The sequence below is a fragment of the Periplaneta americana genome, chromosome 7 (assembly GCF_040183065.1).
Source record: "Periplaneta americana isolate PAMFEO1 chromosome 7, P.americana_PAMFEO1_priV1, whole genome shotgun sequence".
Taxonomy (NCBI): domain Eukaryota; kingdom Metazoa; phylum Arthropoda; class Insecta; order Blattodea; family Blattidae; genus Periplaneta; species Periplaneta americana.
Genome location: NC_091123.1, coordinates 123,550,716 through 123,576,773, shown reverse-complemented (window position 1 = coordinate 123,576,773; position 26,058 = coordinate 123,550,716). Strand labels below are relative to the sequence as shown.

Sequence of the window (26,058 nt, the reverse complement as noted above, 5' to 3'; positions counted from 1 at the left end):
ATCTTTATGTATATTCTGGTAATAATATCATAGTGAAAAAAACACTTCAGAAATTTTCTGTATTGCGTGAAGCGAAAGAGATCAACCTTCCAGCATTTGACAAAGTAAAAAGATTATTTCAAATGAAAGAAATGCAAGATAAACTATCATTTGAAGTGCACAATAAGAAATTTGAGAGAAAATAACTCTGACAATAACATTGAAATCTAGAATAAATTATATTATTATTATAATCATTATCATCATCGTACAATGAGAAAATGAAATTATAGAAATATTCTCAAGAAAGAAACATACCATCGAAGACCATGTCGAGATAAGTCATTTCTTGGATAGCTTCAAAAGAGATGACGCCGTTGTGCTTTTCTTTGATGGAATCTACTTCCTCTCGCAGGCGTTGTTGAACGTCTGGATGGTAAGCTATGTTGTACAATGCCACTGCCAACGCCGAGCTAGACGTATCGTAGCCGTCGGTGAAGAACGTCAACGCTTGTGCAGCGATGTCTTCGTACGTAAACTCTGAAATCATTGATAATAGCTTTGATCAGGTGGGTTGTCCGAAGTCATGTCCAAATTTTCGTCTAAATTTTGACGCCGTCATCGTCATTGTCATCGTCATCGTCACCACCATCATCATCATAATCATCAAATTATCACAGAAAGAGATTTTTCATTGTACCAACTTCTCTTTCTTGGACTCCCTATGTCTCTTTTGCCTTTTGGATTATATTGAAACCTCAGATTTGAATGTTTCCGCACACCATTCCAATATCTCTTTTTACTCTACCGGTGGATAGCATTAGCGTCAATTGGATGAGCAGCTAGGACTTTCTAATCGAAGTGAAAGCTATTTAGAAGAAAGAAGTCCCGTAAACGAACCTACAGAGAATAATTATGAGTTAAGAGTTCTCTTTGGACGTTTATGGTCTTTCATTCAAGCCGGCCAGATAGTGATGTAATTTGTTGTGGATAAAGGAGACATTGCAGAGGGTTTTTCTCGGGGTACCCTCGTTTTCCTCTTTTATTCTACAAACATTCTCCACTTTCCCCTAATTTCACCTCCCGTACTCTTTCTTGAATGCTTAAAACTAGATTATTTTGTGTCTTCAAAGAAACCTCAATTTATGAGTCAGATTATATAAATAAAATAGGTTGAGGTGAAGCCTTGAAGTACGAGTATGTTATGCTGATGTAGGAAGGATTTGAGGCTCCGATGTCTGGAGCTTATCAGATAATCGTCTGAGAATGAGATCCAACTTTATCAGAACTGAGCTAGGATGGCCCACATCTCAGCATCGGATTCATTAATATCACCCGGCAACCTATCGGACTTACAGTCATCGCATATATAGGACGCACAATGGGGGGGATTTTTATTATCGGTCATTCCACTTTTGCTTCATTGTTATAAAATCATCTTACTATAATATTCAAAACTTTCCTTACAAAAAATAACTTTACTCACTTTTGTACCAGGGAATTGATTTGTCCTTTGAGTTATTTGTCTCTTCATACTTCTCCTTAATCTGAATTAGCATTTGGAGATAGTCGTTTCGTTTTAGATTGTTCTGTTGTCTGTAGACCACTGTTTCCTTAGTCATTCTTCTGAAGAAGTCGATCACTTCTGTAGGTGTAAACCTTAACAAAGAATTAGTTGCGTTAAGAAAAACTTATAATATAAACATTAAATCTCTCCTTATTTCTCTCTTAGCATCCTAAATTTAATAAGAGTCCCATAGAAATTTCACTGACTAATTTTGAAAATGTATTTACTTTTATTATTTTACGAAATATAAATAGAAGGTACAGAAATGTTCAAATTCTGTAACAAATATATTTCAAATTTTATGAAGAAATAATTGAGAAACATGGTTTCAAAATGAGTTTTCTCCATCTTAGTATTCTTTTTCCCTTGAAGTAAAAACATCCGGTCTATTCCGAAGAAAAATTCCTTCAACATAATATAAAGATGGGAGAAAACTCATTGCAGGCTTGAATTCTGCATTCACAGAATGTAAAAAAAATGCTACATATCAAACTTTCTTAGATTAGAAAAAACTCGTTTTGATACCATGTTTCTCAACCATTGTTCTTAACATTCTACATAGAGAAATATATATATTTTTTATATTCCGACTATTTTTCTGTTAAGGCCTATTTTGTAAGCGAATAGTAGTTTTTTTATAGCTATTGCAAGGATTTAGCTTGCATTTAGTATCTATGAGTCAGTTCACCCATATTTTATCAGGGGCGATTTCTCAGGGCATGCTATGCTTGCTGCGCAAGCCCAATATTTTCGTAGAATGTGTATTTCTCAAAATGGGATTACGTACAATAAAATTTATTTTGATTTTTGGAATATTGTATAGGCGTAATACCATCCGCAGGTTGCATACCGCAAGTATCTCAACGCTTGCTCGTCTCTCGGAGCTACAGGAAAGACGTAGAAATAGCGAGAATATGATGCGCGCGCAAGTGCCTTCCTCCTTGGTCCATCCTAGGCGCACATCCTTGTGTTATGTGTTGTTTGAAGCTCTGGTCCGAGAGCTACACCAACGACTAACGTTACACAGAGCAGTATTGACAGCGGGAATGTGCTGTGATTTGCGAGTGCAATGTAATTGCGTGAACGGAATGCATGTGTTAGCTGCTGCATGTATTATTAATCCTTAAACATTAATTTGAAGTATTGCAATAAGTTCGGAATTGTGTGTTATTGAAACCTTATTATTAAATCCATTTTCCCGAAAGACTATTCAAGAGAAGACGACAGAAAGAGAATATGTGCGCTCGTTCAGTGCAGCTCAATACAACAATATGCATTGGTTGGCAGGGTCGAAAAAACTAAATAAACTGTTTTGTTGGCCATGTTTGTTATATTATATCGAACTTCTACATCTGATAAGCGAATATGATGCAAGACTCGTAATGATTTTATAATTATAAAATAAATTATTTATGTGGGTCTGATTAATTTGATTAATTATGAATTATTATATCCTCTCATCTTCCCCTATGAATAAAAGAGCAAGCCTAACTTTCGTGACTAGCATTCGCCCCTGGATTTTATATATGTAGACCCTATAACCCATAGATGACCAATTGTAACTCGTACGAGGTAACCCCTGGCGTAAGCAACCCGCAGCGCATATTCCTTAAGATCGCTTTTCCTATGTTATCTGAAGTTACTGTATTGACCTTAGCAGAGCATGCTTGACTTGCACGATCTCCTGGTTCTATAGACGTTTGGATACCCGTGCTATAGCCTATGGAATGTAGTCATATTACTCAGTATCTGTATATCAACCTAGGAGGAATGTCTGGCGTCCAAGGAAAGGATGGACTTGAACATTGTGAAGACAGAACAGGCCCAATCTCTGTTAAGAAGACGATGATTATGATAATCATATTATTTGTAAGAAGACAACAAATATTTATTTGTGAAATAGAAGGAAATGGGGATTGCTTAAAATGGGCTATGCTGAATTTCTTCTAGAACAATTTTATTTCCTTATTTTAGATTCATTAATAGTTTTCTGCCCAAGGGCAGACCTTTCACTGCAAACCCAGCATGCTCCAATCGTTTTTTATTTTCTACGATCCTCTTTGTTTCCGTATATGATCCATATATCTTAATGTCGCCTGTCATATGACTTCTTCTGCCCCGAACTCTTCTATCGTTCACCATTCCTTCCAATGCATCCTTCACTAAACAGTTTCTTCTCACCCAGTGACTCAGTTCCTGTTTTCTCTTCCTGATCAATTTTAGCATCATTCTTTCTTCACTCACTCGTTCAAACACAGCTTCATTCCTTATTTTGTCTGTTTATTTCACATGCTCCATTCTTCTCCATATCCACATTTCAAATGCTTCTATTCGCTTATCTTCACTTCGTCGTAATGTCCATGTTTCTGCCCCATACAATGCCACACACCACAAAGCACTTCACTAGTCTCTTCCTTAGTTCTTTTTCCAGAGGTCCGCGGAAGATGCTCATTTTTATATTAAAAGCTTTCTTTACCATCACTGTCCTTCTTTTAACTTCCTGGCAGCAGCACATATTACTACTTATAGTACGCCCCAAGCATTTGAAGCTGTCCTCTTGCTCTACTGCCTCATTTAGAATTCGCAAGCTTACCTTCTTTACCTTTCTTTCGATAACCATAGTCTCCGTCTTGTTTGAATTTATCTTCATCCCATATTTCTCACAGCTGTCATTTATCTCCAACAGCATATCCCTTAGCATCGTCTCCTCTTCTGCTAAGAATGCCATATCATCAGAAAATGTTATGCACTTTATTCTTCTTACTCTACTATTACCTCTCCCATGTTCTGGAAGCAGTTTTTCACTAAACACTATGAGTAGATGTTGAATAGGGTAGATGATAAAGGGCTTCTTTGTGGTACTTCTCTCCCTATTTTACTTCCTTCTGACATTTATTCTGCTGTCCTCACTTTGACTCGTTTCACACACAATTACAATGATAATAAACACATACCTTATCATAAGAGATGTTGGAAATATTGTCCTTCTCCATGCACACATTACTGGCATCTTCTCAGGAAATTTTCATTCGCACTCGAGAGTTCAATATCCGAAATTGAGTCAATTTCTCGCCTGATGTTTTCTTTTAGTTCTTCCAATGTATGGCGCTTTGTTGCTTACACTTTCTTTTTCAAGTTCCCCCATAGTTAAAAATCGTATACAGTTAAATCAGGGGATCGTGTTACTCTTCGCTTTCTATCACGAATCGACCCCGTTTCCCTGAATTTGTTCATACGTTTTCGCACAGTCTCTCTGTGTGGGATAATTATGTTTCAAATCGTCTTCCAGCTTCTCTGCAAGAGTTCATCACATTTGTGTTGTACATAAAAATCCTTTGTGGTAATGTGTAATCGTGCCGAGGCATTATGCAAAACTACGCAAGCACTGATAATACTCGTAACGTAATTAGCACTTAAAACTCGTACATTTATACGCATGGAACAGGAACGATCAAACTAGACAATGGCTTCAGTGCGATTGCTGTTCATTCATACAACCTGCTGTTGCAACAAACATGCGCAAATCTTATGCGCGGGCGGCGGGAGTTCCAGCCGCGGGGATATTATAATTGTTTCAGCGGCAGTCCCAGCTGCTGTGGCGGGCATGCGAGCTGCCGTGCGCTGGCCGCAGTGTGAAAGAAACGTACTGTAATATGACCACAGTCTAGTATATACAGTCACGAAGCTCAGTACGTAGTAAATATGCATCCATAGATAGTTGCTAACCACTAGGATCGCTACCATCGCCTCATTACAGACAATGCGAAATAGTACCGGCACAGTCTATTGTTTCTAGCATCCTCACAACTCAAGCTTCGTGACTGTATAAACTACACTGTGATATAACCTTGTTTATTCTTCTTCAGATATCTTTCGCCTATTGTTCATAGCAGTCCAATTGCATCCCTCGTACCTTTCCCTTCCTGAAGCCAAGTTGCTCTTCTTCCAGCTGCCCTTCCATTTTGGAATATAAATACCGATTTAGTATTTGTAAGGAAATCTTCGCCTTGTGCGATATCAGGGTGATAGTCCTGAACTTGTTACATTCCTTGGCATTGTTTTTCTTTGGTATTGGCAACAACACTGTCTTCGTCAAATCTTCACGCCATTCGCCTTTCTCATATATTTCGTTGCATGATAGAATTTCCTTTAGTTTTCACTCAAGCATTTCACTAATTCAATGGGCTCTATCAACTCCGGTTGATTTTCCATTCGTTATGTCCTTACGCGCCAGCTCAACTTCTTTTCTTAAAATAGAAAATCCTGTTTTGTCTTCTGATACGATTGTTTCGTCTTCTGCAGCTAAGTCATCTGGACGATTCCCTATCTCATAATAACTCTGCTACATATTTCGTCCATCCGTTCAGTATTCATTTCCTAAAGCAAATGTTTTGGATAAATTGATAACAGCCTACAATGTTATGTTGCTATTTATAATGTTTTCATGTAAATATTTTGCGCTAGAAGCGATATTTACCAATAACTTTGCAACGGAAATAACACATACCCTTTCCCTTCTATAGGCCTTTCAGTGATTGTGTAACTGTCATCTGTTCTGAGCTTTAACAGTTTCACAGAATGATAACTTGACAACTATTTGAAACAGGACTGCGCGGTTTTCACTGACATATTTCTTTACTCAGTGGCCACTACCACAATTAATCTATCGTTCTATTTTGAGGCACTCTGTATATTGGCATGATGCCTGTATAATGACATCGTGAGATAAGCTGAATTTTCTTATTAAAGAAGAAGTTAGGTTTTTCGAAGGAAAAGTAGAGAAATTGGAACTTGATTTTGAGAGCCAGATATGAAAGAAAATATAAAAACAAAGGACTTTGTTGCTTGCGACACATGTTGAGAAGAGGAGTCTTCTCCTTATTACAAAATGCATAGCAGGAAAACCCCACTGGGCGTAGACTATGACGTAGACTGAAGATCAGATAGCGGGATCAAGTTTGTCTGAATCTGGAACGCGTAGGAGAGAATGAAGATACAGCAGAAGACAGAACAGAATTAAAAAAGCTTATGGATGAAGCCAAAATGTATCTGAGGTGTGAAGCGCCATGTAAATTACCTGATTCATGATATCTACAAGGGAAATGGCTGTTCGGACTTCAATAATATGACTAATTAAAGGAGTTTAAGGACTATAAGCCCATTCAAGGGTGCGGTGATAGCCTTTGGTCGTTTTCCTTTATAAAATGGGGAGAAAGGTAAGCAAGTACACACGTGCTGTATTTTTTGTGTGCGTGCGTGTGTATCTACGCGTACGTGCATGTGTTTATTCACACTGAAAATGAGCAATCACCTGGTGGCAGTGGTAACTTGCTGGTAAAATTCATGTTCTGGGAATAATGGTTAATTAAGTAGTCAAATATCACTGCAATCGAAAAGTATTGGGAATAAATTTGAAAAAGGAACAAAAGAAAGTTTCTTTCCCAGGCAGGATTCGAACCACGAAAATCTTAGTTACCAGTCTATCGTGCTCTGAGTGAACAAGGCTCTGAAATCAGCTACAAGGGTCGGTCCGGTTTTTTTTTCTACTACTGTACAATAAGGCTACAAACACTTTTCAACATAGTCCCCACTACATTCAGTGCAAGTGTTCCTGTTATACTATGTTGAAAAGTGATGAAGTGTCTGTAGTCTTATTGTACATATTCAATTAATAAAACAATTATTAAGGTTACTTTTTGATCCTACCTCGTCTGTAATTTGTCTATACCTGCATAGTTCGGACCGAATTAATACTGTACCTTTCTGAACCCCGGACCGAATTAATACTGTACCTTTCTGAACCCTGGACCGAACTAGTACTGTATATTCGACGTGTCTATCTGATGAGACCGAAATAGTATGCACCCAAATCGATAACTGCAGTTTAAGTCATTATTTCTTCATTACACCCTGTATACAGAGAGAGAGATCAAGAGAAAGAGGAGAGATTTCACAATAAAGACTTACTTCAACCTCAAGAAATCGGCCAAGGCTGGAGCTAGAATTACGCAGGTCTGTTCCACGCCTCTCCAGAACGAGGGTTCCAGGAATTTCCTACCGTACTTCCTGAACTCGGTGTCCGGGTTTTTGAAAGAATTCTGCCGCAGACCGTAAGCGCAGTAAGCGACAGAGTCTGCAGCAAACTTGGTTGCTATGGCTTTGGTCTCCAACAAATTACCTGTTGAGATAGAAGACACAGAATATCCCAGTTCCTGTATTATGTCTTAGGAAATGCCATTAACGAACTTTCGAGTAATTATCTGCTATCCAAATTATTAACAAAGGCAGTACAGCCATGACTCTCGTGTTCCTGCTTAAACCCTTCACTAGAATCTTATACTACGAAGACTGCAAAAAAGCACGATATGGAATAGAAGTGAAAACAAAAGCATATTTATTTATATATAGCACAGTAAAGCCCCAATTAGAATAGGAAGTACAAATTTATATTTACTTGTGCCATATAAATTAAAAAGTGATAAATACAAACATAAACATAAACGGAAAATACGAATGAAAAAGTTAAAAAGAGATAAAAAAAATACAGACATAAATGTAAATGGAAAACATAAATGAAAAATAAAAAGAGATAAATTCAGGTATAAATATAAATGGAAAAAACAAAAAAAAATGAAAAAGAGATAAATACAGGTATAAATGGAAATTGAAAAAACAGATGAAAATGAAAAAGAGATAAATATAAATAAAAACATAAATAAATATGAAAAAGAGATGAATACAGATACAAATATAAATGAAAATGCAAATGAAAAAATAAAAAAAATATAAATATAAATGGAAAACAAAAATTAAGAGTGAAAAGATATAAATACAGATATAAATATAAATGGAAAACACAAATAAAAATGAAAAAGGGGTAAATAAAGATATAAATATAAATGGAAAACATAAATTAAAAATGAAAAAGAGATAAATACAGGTTATAAACGGAAATGGAAAAAAAAAAACAGAAAAAAAGAGATAAATATAAATGAAAAACATAAATAAATATGAAAAAGAGATAAATACAGATACAAATGTAAATAAAAATGCAAATGAAAAAATGAAAAAGAGATAAATACAGAAATGGAAAACAAAAATAAAGCATGAAAAGATATAAATGTAAATGGAAAACCAAATAAAAGATGAAAAAGAGATGAATAAAGATATAAGTAAATATAAATTGAAAACATAAATAAAAAATGAAGAACGAGATAAATACAGGTATATGAGTACATATGAAAATAGAAATGCAGAAATGGAAAATGGAAAATGACAAACAGAGATTACTAAAAACAAGATGTAAAATGTAAAAATGAAAATTAAAAAGTAAGAAATAATTAGCAGTACTATTCTGAATCGACTATCTTCAATATTCATACTTCATTTATTATCATTAAGTATAGTACATGCAATAGACAATGTGAAAAAACATATTAGACTCTGTATATTAAAAACCCATCATTATATAATATTTATGTCTTTCATATTTAAAAACTCATACGATAACTGATTTACAAAATTTTAACTACACTTACATCACACAAAATTGTCAATCAGACCTGTGTTGCTGTCATAGATAGTCTTAAGCCTGTAAAAGTGGCAAGGAAAACTTAGTATGTGAAACCAGCTGTCCCCTCTATCCACGTTCTCCCTTTTTCTCGTATTTGAAGTGCAACTGAGATTCTCCCGTAACTTATTTATAAGAGCAATTTCGATATTTTGTAGGTACGAATCCCAATTTCCAACGCAACTTGAACTCGCCCCAAAAAAGAAGCTTTGGAGAAGAACGATTGAAAACATAGCTCTAAATAAAGATTAGATTGCAAAAAGCAGCTATGACTATGAAATACAATACACACAATTAGGAAATTCAGCATGAGGAGGAAAAGTGAGAGAGTGAAGTAAAACAGAAGAATAATAACAAGAAATGGAAGAGGATGAGGAAGAAAAGACAAAAATAAAAGGACCAGATGAATGAAGAAAATGATGGAAAGAGAAGGAAAAGCAAGAATAAGAATCTGCCTGTAGTTTTCCGTGGTTTGCCAAAGGCGCTGAGACAAATTTCATGATTAGCCCTAAAAGAAATACACCAACAATCTATATAACATATTCACCCCGTCATAAATTTCGGCATGTTCTAGATTATTATTAAAGGCCTCACAAATCCGAGCAATGGCTTTCGCTTGTCTCCTTCGATATTTCTGGACGAGCTCAGTTAGACATAACTCTCTTAGTCCAAGGACTCAGTCCCCTTGTCTAGCGAGGATAGCGACGTCTGCCTCTCACTACTCGTCTCGCCTAGCCTTCTAATATCATAGGCGACCGTGCTTTGCTGCTTTTCACACGTGTTGCGACATCTACAGTACATTAAGTGTGTGATACTTACTAGGTTACTTCATTTTCGGCTTTCCCTTCAAAATTTCTCCTTGAATTTAATAGCTAAAACAGAGTCAGACAATTGGTCAACCTGCTAGGAGATCACATGATTATTCTTACAGCTTCAAATCCTCTTGCAAGGTCGCGTAGGACCTTTATTTTCCCTTCTCTTTTCTTCATCTGACTCGATCGGATTGGAATAAGGAGAAAAATGAATGCAAATGAAGAGAAAGAAGACTGAAAGCTCCATGATAATGTACAGAAGAGAAATACAAATGATAGGCAAAGATTATTTGTAAGCTAGAAGTTAGAAAGAAGGACTTGCATGCATATAAGAGAAATGCAGAATAGGAAAGATTATTAAAGAAAGTAGCATGAATAACTTGTTATTCTTTTCCTGCTCAGTTTTAAGATCTGTTCGACATAATGAACTTGTATAATCATGCGGTCCCAGGTCGTCCTATATTTCTTCTACCCTTTGGTGTGTATAATAAAATGTTTACTTTAAAAGAAGTTATTAACTCATTCTTTGAACATGATTGCATGAAACAAGAAAGAAAAATATAGAAAAGAGAGAGAACAAATAAGTAGGAAAGAAAAGGCAAGAAACGGTTTATAATCGTAATTGTGTATGTATTCATAATTATTGAATTCCACAAAGTTTACCTAAATAATTTTAACTAGGATAGTTGGTTATATCTTTAAAATGACAAGGTCTTTAACTTTACTTTACGAGAAGGTTATATAACATGCTAAGAACTAATAATTTGTCCTTCGACACTTGGCACATCAGTACAATGGACGACAAATATTTACGTTTTGTATATGTTAGGTGTGAATGGTTGCTTCATTTGTTATTCAAATCATGTTTCCTCTCAGGACCGTTTACACTGATGACGAACTTGAGGCGCATTGGAAAGAGTCCACAAGATTCTCTAGAAGTACGAGTATGTCCACTAAGTACGTAGGTTATATCTAGAGCCCGGATTTCCATCCACTATAATATCTTAAAATATGCATGCATTCATGCACTATCATATGACGAAACTTGCACAATGAAGTGAAAAATAATAAAAATATGCATTATAAAAATTGAGTTCTGCATTGTTACATTTTTATTTTATTTTGAAACAACGTATTACAATTAATTTCTCAACATTTTCTTCGTTTAATCAATTGGTTTATCTGAAGTACGTTTTTGAACATAGAAAATTAACTGTGTACGCCACAAAAGGTGACAGGTGCATACTTAAGGGAAGAAATGTGGGACAGTGTCAGATCGAATTGCAAGTCTTTTGCATTTCTGCATGACCATGACCCCATCGGGAATCGAAACAACAACCTTCCGATTTTGTAGTATTACGCCTTTACCGAGACACTAACGCGTCGCAAAATACACAAGCACTTACGTCATTAATAAAATAATCACAATAAACTACATTACCACTCGTCGCTAGAAATTCCTTTCCCTGAATCCATTTCGACAAAAGATTTCTTCTTGCAATTCTAACAGTTCACAATTCGACGCAGAAGTGTAGTTTGCAAGCATGCTGCTTCTGTTTTTTTTTCTTTCTTCCAATATTTTGACCTCCGGCTTGTAACGACCGAGAGTTGGGGGTTGGAAATTATAGTGTAATAAAGGGAGAGTTTAGTGGAAAGTCCAAAGATTAGTTGTTAGGTAGGATGCCACGAAACCATATTACGGTAACTTTCTTTTATTTTTCCTTAATAGACAAATAACGCGGAAATACCAGATTCTGCGAAGCAGCATTCATAAAAGACACTATTATGCAAGTTAACATAATATGTGGACTAAAGTCAGAAAAAAGGACATAGGCCTAATATGCAATATAAATGTCTGAATATGTTCTATTAAATCTAAAATATTCAAAACATGCATTATGCATGGATTTGCTCCCCCCCCCCCCAAAAAGGCACGGAAAAATTACGATTATTAGGAATCAATAAGTCCTAAAGCGAATATTTGCAGTTTGAGAAGTGTAACCAGCGTATACAGGATGAAAAGTAATTAAACTAACAAACTCCGGGAGGTTGCATGGTACACCAAAACAAACACTTTTCTTTAATGTCGGTATTGTGCTGTGAGGCACTATTTCGCGAGGACAGCCATGCTTTATTGCTTGAGTCTCTTATAAAACATTTACACATCAAAATCACTGCAAAAGATGTACAAAAACATTTACACACTACAATCACTGCAAAAGATGTTCAAAATTACCTCCATTGACTTGTACAGAAAGGTTGCATGGGTGAACATGGATTGTCTAACTTGGTTAAAGAGTTCAGGATTATCGTTTATTTCCCCTGCTGCAGCAAATATGCGAGCCACCAGACCGGTTTAGTAAAACACTGCACTGGGTCAAGACGTACAACTAAATGTGAATTTGTAGAGTAGTCATGAACTGAAAAACACATACACCTTTTGCCGGTTTAATAAAGCCTCGGAGGAAAATATGGCATTAGAGAAAACAATTTGTTTTGGTGTCCCATACAACCTCCGGATTTGTCGATTTAATTACTTTTCATCCTGTATAAAAACATGCATTTGCATGGAAATCCGGGTTCTAGTTATATCCAATCACATTTAATTTTTTTCATCTGTTGCCATATGCATCTTCATACTATCTCTCGATATGTACAGTTATGGAGAGTACTGTAACTTGCAGCTAATCTGCTAATATCGTGATTGAACTCGATTCTTGAAAGCTATGATTTTTTATGAAATAATATGATTTAGATATTTTGTTTAAGTAACTATACCGGGAGTTTCACAACTATAAATACAAACTTCAGGGATGACTAGAGGACAATGAAACGAGACAAAAAGTCCTAATAAATATATATTTCAAAACCAACCGTTTCCAAGATACTATGCCATCACTGTGACCATCTACTGAATAAAACTCGTACATTTATAACCTTTACGACGTTGTTCAAGCTTTATTTCCGATAGTTGTTACGCACAAGCTTTAACAATTGGTTTATCGTCCGTGGCTTACCGACACCATGGCCTCCCAAGTCCCCCAACTTGATTCCATTGGATTTTTTGTTTGGGAATATTTGAAAAGTTTAGTGTATTTCAGCCCTTTTGACCATATTAACGAACTCCGGGAATGAATTGTCAATGGTTCAAAGCATTATACTCACACCAGGGATATTCGAACCTGTACGATTGTCGATGAAGAAACGTGCTGATGCCTGCTTTATCACGAATCGTGGTCATACTGAGTACATGTCATGATTTTGACGCTCTCTTCCCCTAGTGCACACGATGATTTGTTATCCCAAAACACTTGTACTGAGAAGACATAATAAAACCGCATATAACCTATTTCGGAAGCTGCTGGTTTCGGGACTATGACAATTAGGATTTTGTATTCGTTTTATTGTCCTCTACTCATCCCTGAAATTTGTGCCTAGAATTGTGAAAACACTGTACAATGATAGCATCTATATATTTAACCATGGAATGAACATAATTTTCATCATGTCCCTTACCATCTGCGACGTTTTCCTTTATATGTGCGAGCAAGTCGTTGCAAACTTCCTGTACAAGCGGGTGCAGCTGTTTCAACTTAACAGATGTAAATGCTGGAGTAAGCCTGGCTCGCTGATCCTTCCAGCTGGAACAGATGCATGTTAACTCCAATATTACATCAGAAACATTTCCAGAACATTGTATTATAGCAGTGGGAAGCTTGATTTCATAGTTAATACAAGTGTTAAGCAGTAGAGCAGTGCTAGTCTCTTGAAATTAGTATAATTGTAAGAGTCTTCACATTATTCGTTATATTTTCTTTATTACAGTCTGATACGTTTGGCGGCATAAAATAAATTCACTACAAAAATTATATCAGGAGTGATGCAAAAGTTATTTCAGTTGCAATATGATGTTTGAACAAAGGATATTTTGTATAATTCTTTTTACAAACAAAATAAATCATTTTATCTTTCAGCAACAACTGAACTAACAAAATGTTATGTACTGCAACGAAACAAATGCATATTATGTTTCACAGAAATACAGGAGATAGGAAAATAGAACTGAAGGAGGAAGGAATGAAACGGGCATATCAAGAATGACACCTGATACAATTGTGAGTGGCAAGAGACACTATCCTAATGGAAACAGGAGCCCTGGAAACCCCAAAAGAGATGGAGACAGACTAGTAGTCTAAGAAAAGTAGAAGAGGGATAAGATGTAAAGTTATATTATATTTTCTTACAAAACAAAATCCGTTACTAAAAAATGAGCTGTATATCAAATATTTCATAGGAAACATCTTGGATGTTGCGGAAAGTCCCTTGTCTTCATCCTGGATGAAACTCCGCTTCTTTCCATTTCAGGCAATGAACACGCTAACTCTTACTGTATGGATTCCGAAAATATGGCAGGACCCGTAAGAATGTGAGCTTTGAAGGTATAGCTAGAAGCTGGAATAATTCTGCCCGCGGCAGGCAGTCGGAGCTTGCAACTTGCTCCTGATTGGCCCACAGCGGGAAGTCCTCCTGACCGCTTGTATACCGGTTAGACATGGCCCTACGACACCTCGTCGAGATGAGTCCTGAAAGAAATGGGCCACGGACCTCTTCCCTTCCCCCACTCTTTCTCTTATACTATCACAAACAGTTGCTAAATTCACAGGGCTAAAGGCTTCGAAGCTGGGTACCTAGTTCTAATGAAGTGAATTGATAGCAACATAAAACATGGGGGCATGAGATAGTTACTCTGCCTGCCATTATATATTCACTTCAATTAAAGTCCCCAATTTAAAAAAAAGAAACTACGACACCTCAATCCCTGAAGAAATTGGCAAAGTTAGTCATCGAAAGTAACAATCCAACTCACCTGGCTGAGAACCCGAGGAGAATTATTCCACATCTTAAAGCCAGGAAAGTTTCAATTCCTACATAATAACTAGAATCTGTCTGGAAAAATCGAGAGAGATTCGCAAACGGAGATGAAACTGAAAGGTGATAATATTTTAATACAGCTTAGTCTTTCTCTCTCTAAATGCTGCCGCGGAAAGGATTAAGTTTATTTATTTTATTTATTTATTTATGCCTATAACAGGGCAAAGCCCCAATCACAATAGACAGTACAGAAGTTGTAAGAATAGTCAAAATTACTCGGGACAAAAATAATGCTCAATCTCAGAGGCAGAAACGATTTACTGTATTTCATTACTAGACCAAATGAATGCTGGATATTCATATATTCGTCTATATAAAAAAAAAACCTCTAGTTGTGTAAAGAAAAAGTCCATTGCAGCATTTTTTTCGGTATAAGAAAATCAATTCTTACTATTGTTAAGAATGAGAATTGGAGAAAGAATTCTAAGATAAGCTGCAATATATAGAATACTTACATTCAATTGCATTTATAACTAATATGATGTCATGAGAATACATAGAACTTGAAACTACAAAGAAAATACATTTCCCAACTTGTAGATTATAGAAGGATTCCGCAAGAAATTGAATCTATTTCAAAATGATTTTGATAAATATATTACAACACGTTTTTTGTAATGTCAAGAATTAAAATTCCAACTGAGATTTCGTTATTTTAGCCGCTACGTACGTCGTAAACTGGAAATTTTAACATATATACCTCTACTGAAACGAAAGAATAACCACCCCTTCAGTTTGAATTAATTTCAGTCTGATCCATTTTTCGAAGGATAAGAAAATAATCTTCACTACAGTTTTTAAAAATATTCTCAGAAGAACGGTGCCTGAAGCTTTGGAATTTCTCTCTCAAGATATTAATTTCAATTGATAGTTCTTATATATGTGACAATGTTTTATTTGACTTTGGAGCTAATCAGTATCAAAACTAGATGTAACTTTAACAATCCCACTTTAAAACCTTGCATTCAACTCTTTATAATAGAAATGAGAATTGACTCAACCGTTCCAGGATAAAAATGTGTCAACGATCACAATATTGGAGTGTCATTCAAGTTGTTTTATATAGCAATGCATTCGATGTATTATTTATTTTAATTTCTTCTTGTAACCACTACATGTTGCCATCGACAAAGAGTACCATGATGCAATATATATGCAGTAAATCCCTTGAGGAGTAGTGAAACATTATGTACATACAGTGAAAAATAACAAATTTAAATAATATTAAAACACATAATATACGAACAAACGTCAAGAAGACTTGAATTAGTCATGGTCCATATGTATGATGCCTGAAAATAGCTATTGATCCTTTGAGAATTGCAATTGTTATAATATCTCTTAAAATATCTTTATGCATGCTAAAATATTTATAGAAGTCAGTTCCGAGTCAGTTTCATTTTGTGAACGGATATAATTTCAGGTTCGCGTGTGAGTATTATACAAAAAATATGTTGCATGGTCATTGACAATTTGTTTGAAGTACGTACGTGCTCATTTTTTAAATACACTTTGACGATCAGCACCTTTTATTACATAACGAAAATTGGCCTTGTAAACAAAATGGTTGGACCACGTTGTTCCAACATATACATTCTGTGAGCATACTAATATAAGTGGATATACTCACAGCTCTCCTGGTAGCACGAAAGGATTCCTGCCGAACAGTGGGTCAATCTCCACGTTGGAATGGAAATCGTTATCTTGGAAGTTGGCGAAATCTTTGATCAGCACTGTTTTGATGAGCTCCGGGTCTCTGAGCATAAGGACAGGCTGTCGCATCTTGAACATACCAACCAGCTTGTGGCCTTCCATCTTCCTGAAGCATTTTAGACATCCATTAGCACAATCATGACTAAAACTATTTTCAGATTTCTTTATTGCCCAGTTAACTACTGGCTACTGATCAAAGGAAAGGGAGCTTGGCGTTCGCAAAATACTTCGAGATTTATTGGCAACACAACATTATGGGACAGGATTTCTCTGGGTAATTCGATTTCTTTACGTGCGTCTAGAAGCCGGCTACCTAGCATGAATGTGCTGATTATTTAGAATGGTCAGAAAATGGGTAGAATTCATTCCCACATCTTCAACAATTTTTCTCTTAGCCAGAACATCCACTTGTTCACCATTCCGATTAGCAATAAATCCTGTTTATGCTAACCATTATCAAATAAGCAACTTCAAATGACACAATTGGCTTATTCTCCAAAATCAAGACCACTTCATCTACCAAGGATTTACCTAGTTTGCATAAGTCAAACCGACAAATATCAGCATGAGTTCTGCAAGGAGTACACTACTCATCTACTTGTCTTCCTAATCTAAATTACCTTCGGTTTTCAAATTATTGCTAATGTATAGCGTTTTCTTCTTCTGGTCTTGGGTGCCTTAACATTTTTAGAGTTGCAGTTCGATTTCTGATTCATACTAAACTCTTATAAGACAGAGGATCGATGTTTCCTTCACTGACGATGGGTATGCTCGGGAATTGGTGGTCATTGATGTGTTTCATGGACAGTGTTGGTGTATAGTAACTGACTCGCCTATTTCACATCGTATGATTGTTATATTTTCGTATTAAACATATTCTAAATTGTTTTAATGGAACGGCGTTGATCGAAGCGAGACAAGTGGCGAAAAGGCTAGATGTCCATTCAAATTCCTTAGAACAACTTCAGTTACGCGCTGCCAGTCTCATGGCTTAATTGCCTCATAAGTGATGCCTTATTTTGTGTCGGTTATAAGATTCCAACTTGTCTTATTGACTAAACAGCAACAATGACGAGCTATTTCGCATACCTTTCAGTTGATATTGATACCTGTAAAATATACGTAAATCTCTGCCCACGATGGGAATCAAAAGATAAACCGCTTAGTAGGAAAGCACACGGTTTATCCACAGGCGATATTCAATAACTCCATCATCATCATTATTTTAAGTAAACTTTCCAGGAAAGTGTTTCGCTCAGAGGAATGACATACACACTTTCACACTTTCAATTCATCGCACAAATGAAAATAACGTTAATTACTGTACAAAAGTATAAACCGCAAAGTAAACAGCACAGTTTTCTAAGTGAGGTGGACTTGCTTCACTTTTCTTCTGACCAAATTGCAATTAATTACTGAACAAAATAACAAACCGCAAAGTAAAAAAAAAAGTTTTCTAAGTGAGGTGGACTTGCTTCACTTGTCTTCTGACCAAATTGCAATTAATTACTCAACAAAATAACAAACCGCAAAGTAAACAGCACAGTTTTCTAAGTGAGGTGGACTTGCTTCACTTGTCTTCTGACAAAATGGCAATTAATTACTGAACAAAATAATAAACTGAAAAGTAAACAGCACAGTGTTCTAAGTGAGGTGGACTTGCTTCACTTGTCTTCTGACCAAATGGCAATTAATTACTGAACAAAATAACAAACCGCAAAGTAAACAGCACAATTTTCTAAGTGAGGTGGACTTGCTTCACTTGTCTTCTGACCAAATGGCAATTAATTACTGAACAAAATAACAAACCGCAAAGTAAACAGCACAGTTTTCTAAGTGAGGTGGACTTGCTTCACTTGTCTTCTGATAAAATGGCAATTAATTACTGAACAAAATAACAAACCGCAAAGTAAACAGCACAGTTTTCTAAGTGAGGTGGACTTGCTTCACTTGTCTTCTGATAAAATGGCAATTAATTACTGAACAAAATAACAAACCGCAAAGTAAACAGCACAGTTTTCTAAGTGAGGTGGACTTGCTTCACTTGTCTTCTGATAAAATGGCAATTAATTACTGAACAAAATAACAAACCGCAAAGTAAACAGCACAGTTTTCTAAGTGAGGTGGATTTGCTTCACTTGTCTTCTGACCAAATGGCAATTAATTACTGAACAAAATAACAAACCGCAAAGTAAACAGCACAGTTTTCTAAGTGAGGTGGACTTGCTTCACTTGTCTTCTGACCAAATGGCAATTAATTACTGAACAAAATAACAAACGGAAAAGTAATGAGCACAGTTTTCTAAGTGAGGTGGACTTGCTTCACTTGTCTTCTGACCAAATTGCAATTAATTACTGAACAAAATAACAAACCGCAAAGTAAACAGCACAGTTTTCTAAGTGAGGTGGACTTGCTTCACTTATCTTCTGACAAAACGAAAATTAATTACTGAACAAAATAACAAACCGCAAAGTAAACAGCACAGTTTTCTAAGTGAGGTGGACTTGCTTCACTTGTCTTCTGACCAAATTGCAATTAATTACTGAACAAAATAACAAACCGCAAAGTAAACAGCACAGTTTTCTAAGTGAGGTGGACTTGCTTCACTTGTCTTCTGACCAAATGGCAATTAATTACTGAACAAAATAACAAACGGAAAAGTAATGAGCACAGTTTTCTAAGTGAGGTGGACTTGCTTCACTTGTCTTCTGACCAAATTGCAATTAATTACTGAACAAAATAACAAACCGCAAAGTAAACAGCACAGTTTTCTAAGTGAGGTGGACTTGCTTCACTTGTCTTCTGACCAAATGGCAATTAATTACTGAACAAAATAACAAACGGAAAAGTAATGAGCACAGTTTTCTAAGTGAGGTGGACTTGCTTCACTTGTCTTCTGACCAAATTGCAATTAATTACTGAACAAAATAACAAACCGCAAAGTAAACAGCACAGTTTTCTAAGTGAGGTGGACTTGCTTCACTTGCCTTCTGACAAAATGGCAATTAATTACTGAACAAAATAACAAACCGCAAAGTAAACAGCACAATTTTCTAAGTGAGGTGGACTTGCTTCACTTGTCTTCTGACCAAATTGCAATTAATTACTGAACAAAATAACAAACCGCAAAGTAAACAGCACAGTTTTCTAAGTGAGGTGGACTTGCTTCACTTGTCTTCTGACCAAATTGCAATTAATTACTGAACAAAATAACAAACCGCAAAGTAAACAGCACAGTTTTCTAAGTGAGGTGGACTTGCTTCACTTGTCTTCTGACAAAATGAAAATTAATTACTGAACAAAATAACAAACCGCAAAGTAAACAGCACAGTTTTCTAAGTGAGGTGGACTTGCTTCAATTGTCTTCTGACAAAATGGCAATTAATTACTGAACAAAATAACAAACCGCAAAGTAAACAGCACAGTTTTCTAAGTGAGGTGGACTTGCTTCACTTGTCTTCTGACAAAATGGCAATTAATTACTGAACAAAATAACAAACCGCAAAGTAAACAGCACAGTTTTCTAAGTGAGGTGGACTTGCTTCACTTGTCTTCTGACCAAATTGCAATTATTTACTGAACAAAATAACAAACCGCAAAGTAAACAGCACAGTTTTCTAAGTGAGGTGGACTTGCTTCACTTGTCTTCTGACAAAATGGCAATTAATTACTGAATAAAATAATAAACTGAAAAGTAGACAGCACAGTGTTCTAAGTGAGGTGGACTTGCTTCACTTGTCTTCTGACCAAATGGCAATTAATTACTGAACAAAATAACAAACCGCAAAGTAAACAGCACAATTTTCTAAGTGAGGTGGACTTGCTTCACTTGTCTTCTGACCAAATTGCAATTAATTACTGAACAAAATAACAAACCGCAAAGTAAACAGCATAGTTTTCTAAGTGAGGTGGACTTGCTTCACTTGTCTTCTGACCAAATGGCAATTAATTACTGAACAAAATAACAAACCGCAAAGTAAACAGCACAGTTTTCTAAGTGAGGTGGACTTGCTTCACTTGTCTTCTGACCAAATGGCAATTAATTACTGAACAAAATAACAAACCGCAAAGTAAACAGCACAGTTTTCTAAGTGAGGTGGACTTGCTTCACTTGTCTTCTGATAAAATGGCAATTAATTACTGAACAAAATAACAAACCGCAAAGTAAACAGCACAGTTTTCTAAGTGAGGTGGACTTGCTTCACTTGTCTTCTGATAAAATGGCAATTAATTACTGAACAAAATAACAAACCGCAAAGTAAACAGCACAGTTTTCTAAGTGAGGTGGACTTGCTTCACTTGTCTTCTGATAAAATGGCAATTAATTACTGAACAAAATAACAAACCGCAAAGTAAACAGCACAGTTTTCTAAGTGAGGTGGATTTGCTTCACTTGTCTTCTGACCAAATGGCAATTAATTACTGAACAAAATAACAAACCGCAAAGTAAACAGCACAGTTTTCTAAGTGAGGTGGACTTGCTTCACTTGTCTTCTGACCAAATGGCAATTAATTACTGAACAAAATAACAAACGGAAAAGTAATGAGCACAGTTTTCTAAGTGAGGTGGACTTGCTTCACTTGTCTTCTGACCAAATTGCAATTAATTACTGAACAAAATAACAAACCGCAAAGTAAACAGCACAGTTTTCTAAGTGAGGTGGACTTGCTTCACTTGTCTTCTGACAAAATGAAAATTAATTACTGAACAAAATAACAAACCGCAAAGTAAACAGCACAGTTTTCTAAGTGAGGTGGACTTGCTTCACTTGTCTTCTGACCAAATTGCAATTAATTACTGAACAAAATAACAAACCGCAAAGTAAACAGCACAGTTTTCTAAGTGAGGTGGACTTGCTTCACTTGTCTTCTGACCAAATGGCAATTAATTACTGAACAAAATAACAAACGGAAAAGCAATGAGCACAGTTTTCTAAGTGAGGTGGACTTGCTTCACTTGTCTTCTGACCAAATTGCAATTAATTACTGAACAAAATAACAAACCGCAAAGTAAACAGCACAGTTTTCTAAGTGAGGTGGACTTGCTTCACTTGTCTTCTGATAAAATGGCAATTAATTACTGAACAAAATAACAAACCGCAAAGTAAACAGCACAGTTTTCTAAGTGAGGTGGACTTGCTTCACTTGTCTTCTGATAAAATGGCAATTAATTACTGAACAAAATAACAAACCGCAAAGTAAACAGCACAGTTTTCTAAGTGAGGTGGACTTGCTTCACTTGTCTTCTGATAAAATGGCAATTAATTACTGAACAAAATAACAAACCGCAAAGTAAACAGCACAGTTTTCTAAGTGAGGTGGACTTGCTTCACTTGTCTTCTGACAAAATGAAAATTAATTACTGAACAAAATAACAAACCGCAAAGTAAACAGCACAGTTTTCTAAGTGAGGTGGACTTGCTTCACTTGTCTTCTGACAAAATGGCAATTAATTACTGAACAAAATAACAAACCGCAAAGTAAACAGCACAGTTTTCTAAGTGAGGTGGACTTGCTTCACTTGTCTTCTGACAAAATGGCAATTAATTACTGAACAAAATAACAAACCGCAAAGTAAACAGCACAGCTTTCTAAGTGAGGTGGACTTGCTTCACTTGTCTTCTGACCAAATTGCAATTAATTACTGAACAAAATAACAAACCGCAAAGTAAACAGCACAGTTTTCTAAGTGAGGTGGACTTGCTTCACTTGTCTTCTGACAAAATGGCAATTAATTACTGAACAAAATAATAAACTGAAAAGTAAACAGCACAGTGTTCTAAGTGAGGTGGACTTGCTTCACTTGTCTTCTGACCAAATGGCAATTAATTACTGAACAAAATAACAAACCGCAAAGTAAACAGCACAATTTTCTAAGTGAGGTGGACTTGCTTCACTTGTCTTCTGACCAAATTGCAATTAATTACTGAACAAAATAACAAACCGCAAAGTAAACAGCACAGTTTTCTAAGTGAGGTGGACTTGCTTCACTTGTCTTCTGACCAAATGGCAATTAATTACTGAACAAAATAACAAACCGCAAAGTAAACAGCACAGTTTTCTAAGTGAGGTGGACTTGCTTCACTTGTCTTCTGACCAAATGGCAATTAATTACTGAACAAAATAACAAACCGCAAAGTAAACAGCACAGTTTTCTAAGTGAGGTGGACTTGCTTCACTTGTCTTCTGATAAAATGGCAATTAATTACTGAACAAAATAACAAACCGCAAAGTAAACAGCACAGTTTTCTAAGTGAGGTGGACTTGCTTCACTTGTCTTCTGACAAAATGGCAATTAATTACTGAACAAAATAACAAACCGCAAAGTAAACAGCACAGTTTTCTAAGTGAGGTGGACTTGCTTCACTTGTCTTCTGACCAAATTGCAATTAATTACTGAACAAAATAACAAACCGCAAAGTAAACAGCACAGTTTTCTAAGTGAGGTGGACTTGCTTCACTTGTCTTCTGACCAAATGGCAATTAATTACTGAACAAAATAACAAACGGAAAAGTAATGAGCACAGTTTTCTAAGTGAGGTGGACTTGCTTCACTTGTCTTCTGACCAAATTGCAATTAATTACTGAACAAAATAACAAACCGCAAAGTAAACAGCACAGTTTTCTAAGTGAGGTGGACTTGCTTCACTTGCCTTCTGACAAAATGGCAATTAATTACTGAACAAAATAACAAACCGCAAAGTAAACAGCACAATTTTCTAAGTGAGGTGGACTTGCTTCACTTGTCTTCTGACCAAATTGCAATTAATTACTGAACAAAATAACAAACCGCAAAGTAAACAGCTCAGTTTTCTAAGTGAGGTGGACTTGCTTCACTTGTCTTCTGACAAATTGCAATTAATTACTGAACAAAATAACAAACCGCAAAGTAAACAGCACAGTTTTCTAAGTGAGGTGGACTTGCTTCACTTGTCTTCTGACAAAATGAAAATTAATTACTGAACAAAATAACAAACCGCAAAGTAAACAGCACAGTTTTCTAAGTGAGGTGGACTTGCTTCACTTGTCTTCTGACAAAATGGCAATTAATTACTGAACAAAATAACAAACCGCAAAGTAAACAGCACAGTTTTCTAAGTGAGGTGGACTTGCTTCACTTGTCTTCTGACAAAATGGCAATTAATTACTGAACAAAATAACAAACCGCAAAGTAAACAGCACAGTTTTCTAAGTGAGGTGGACTTGCTTCACTTGTCTTCTGACAAAATGGCAATTAATTACTGAACAAAATAACAAACCGCAAAGTAAACAGCTCAGTTTTCTAAGTGAGGTGGACTTGCTTCACTTGTCTTCTGACAAAATGGCAATTAATTACTGAACAAAATAACAAACCGCAAAGTAAACAGCACAGTTTTCTAAGTGAGGTGGACTTGCTTCACTTGTCTTCTGACCAAATTGAAATTAATTACTGAACAAAATAACAAACCGTAAAGTAAACAGCACAGTTTTCTAATTGAGGTGGACTTGCTTCACTTGTCTTCTGACAAAATGGCAATTAATTACTGAACAAAATAACAAACCGTAAAGTAAACAGCACAGTTTTCTAAGTGAGGTGGACTTGCTTCACTTGTCTTCTGACCAAATGGCAAATAATTACTGAACAAAATAACAAACCGTAAAATAAACAGCACAGTTTTCTAAGTGAGGTGGACTTGCTTCACTTGTCTTCTGACAAAATGGCAATTAATTACTGAACAAAATAACAAACCGCAAAGTAAACAGCACAGTTTTCTAAGTGAGGTGGACTTGCTTCATTTGTGTTCTGACAAAATGGCAATTAATTACTGAACAAAATAACAAACCGCAAAGTAAACAGCACAGTTTTCTAAGTGAGGTGGACTTGCTTCACTTGTCTTCTGACCAAATTGAAATTAATTACTGAACAAAATAACAAACTGTAAAGTAAACAGCACAGTTTTCTAATTGAGGTGGACTTGCTTCACTTGTCTTCTGACCAAATGGCAATTAATTACTGAACAAAATAACAAACCGTAAAGTAAACAGCACAGTTTTCTAAGTGAGTTGGACTTGCTTCACTTGTCTTCTGACAAAATGGCAATTAATTACTGAACAAAATAACAAACCGTAAAGTAAACAGCACAGTTTTCTAAGTGAGGTGGACTTGCTTCACTTGTCTTCTGACAAAATGGCAATTAATTACTGAACAAAATAACAAACCGCAAAGTAAACAGCTCAGTTTTCTAAGTGAGGTGGACTTGCTTCACTTGTCTTCTGACATAATGGCAATTAATTACTGAACAAAATAACAAACCGCAAAGTAAACAGCTCAGTTTTCTAAGTGAGGTGGACTTGCTTCACTTGTCTTCTGACCAAATGGCAATTAATTACAGAACAAAATAACAAACCGCAAAGTAAACAGTACAGTTTTCTAAGTGAGGTGGACTTGCTTCACTTGTCTTCTGACCAAATTGAAATTAATTACTGAACAAAATAACAAACCGTAAAGTAAACAGCACAGTTTTCTAATTGAGGTGGACTTGCTTCACTTGTCTTCTGACCAAATGGCAATTAATTACTGAACAAAATAACAAACCGTAAAGTAAACAGCACAGTTTTCTAAGTGAGGTGGACTTGCTTCACTTGCCCTTGACAAAATGGCAATTAATTACTGAACAAAATAACAAACCGTAAAGTAAACAGCACAGTTTTCTAAGTGAGGTGGACTTGCTTCACTTGTCTTCTGACAAAATGGCAATTAATTACTGAACAAAATAACAAACCGTAAAGTAAACAGCACAGTTTTCTAAGTGAGGTGGACTTGCTTCACTTGTCTTCTGACAAAATGGCAATTAATTACTGAACAAAATAACAAACCGCAAAGTAAACAGCTCAGTTTTCTAAGTGAGGTGGACTTGCTTCACTTGTCTTCTGACAAAATGGCAATTAATTACTGAACAAAATAACAAACCGCAAAGTAAACAGCTCAGTTTTCTAAGTGAGGTGGACTTGCTTCACTTGTCTTCTGACATAATGGCAATTAATTACTGAACAAAATAACAAACCGCAAAGTAAACAGCTCAGTTTTCTAAGTGAGGTGGACTTGCTTCACTTGTCTTCTGACCAAATGGCAATTAATTACAGAACAAAATAACAAACCGCAAAGTAAACAGTACAGTTTTCTAAGTGAGGTGGACTTGCTTCACATGTCTTCTGACAAATTGCCTATTAATTACTGAACAAAGTAACAAACTGCAAAGTAAACAGCACAGTTTTCTAAGTGAGGTGGATTTGCTTCACTGTCTTGTGACAAAATGGCAATTAATTACTGAATAAAATAACAAACCGCAAAATAAACATCACAGTTTTCTAAGTGAAGTAAATTTGTTTCGCATATCTTCTGATAAAATGGCAATCTGTTTAGTGTTCTATTATAGTGCTATTATTTTACTGCCAAACCATTAAGTTATAGATTAATTTTATTATTCATTTAGAAAGATGTTAC

At 35.8% G+C, this 26,058-nt stretch overlaps 1 protein-coding gene across 2 annotated transcripts in view; it reads right to left on the bottom strand.

Annotated features, from left to right (window-relative positions):
- Positions 1-26,058, bottom strand: part of LOC138703425 (cytochrome P450 9e2-like) — an 82,366-nt gene that overhangs the window by 20,429 nt on the left and 35,879 nt on the right. For both annotated transcript variants that reach the window (XM_069831273.1, XM_069831272.1), the window contains 5 exons: positions 16,491-16,679; positions 13,445-13,569; positions 7,514-7,724; positions 1,466-1,638; positions 298-519 (listed from right to left, as the gene is read on the bottom strand). In XM_069831273.1, coding sequence (XP_069687374.1) covers positions 298-519; positions 1,466-1,638; positions 7,514-7,724; positions 13,445-13,569; positions 16,491-16,679 — 920 coding nt within the window. The remainder of the gene's footprint in view (positions 1-297; positions 520-1,465; positions 1,639-7,513; positions 7,725-13,444; positions 13,570-16,490; positions 16,680-26,058) is intronic.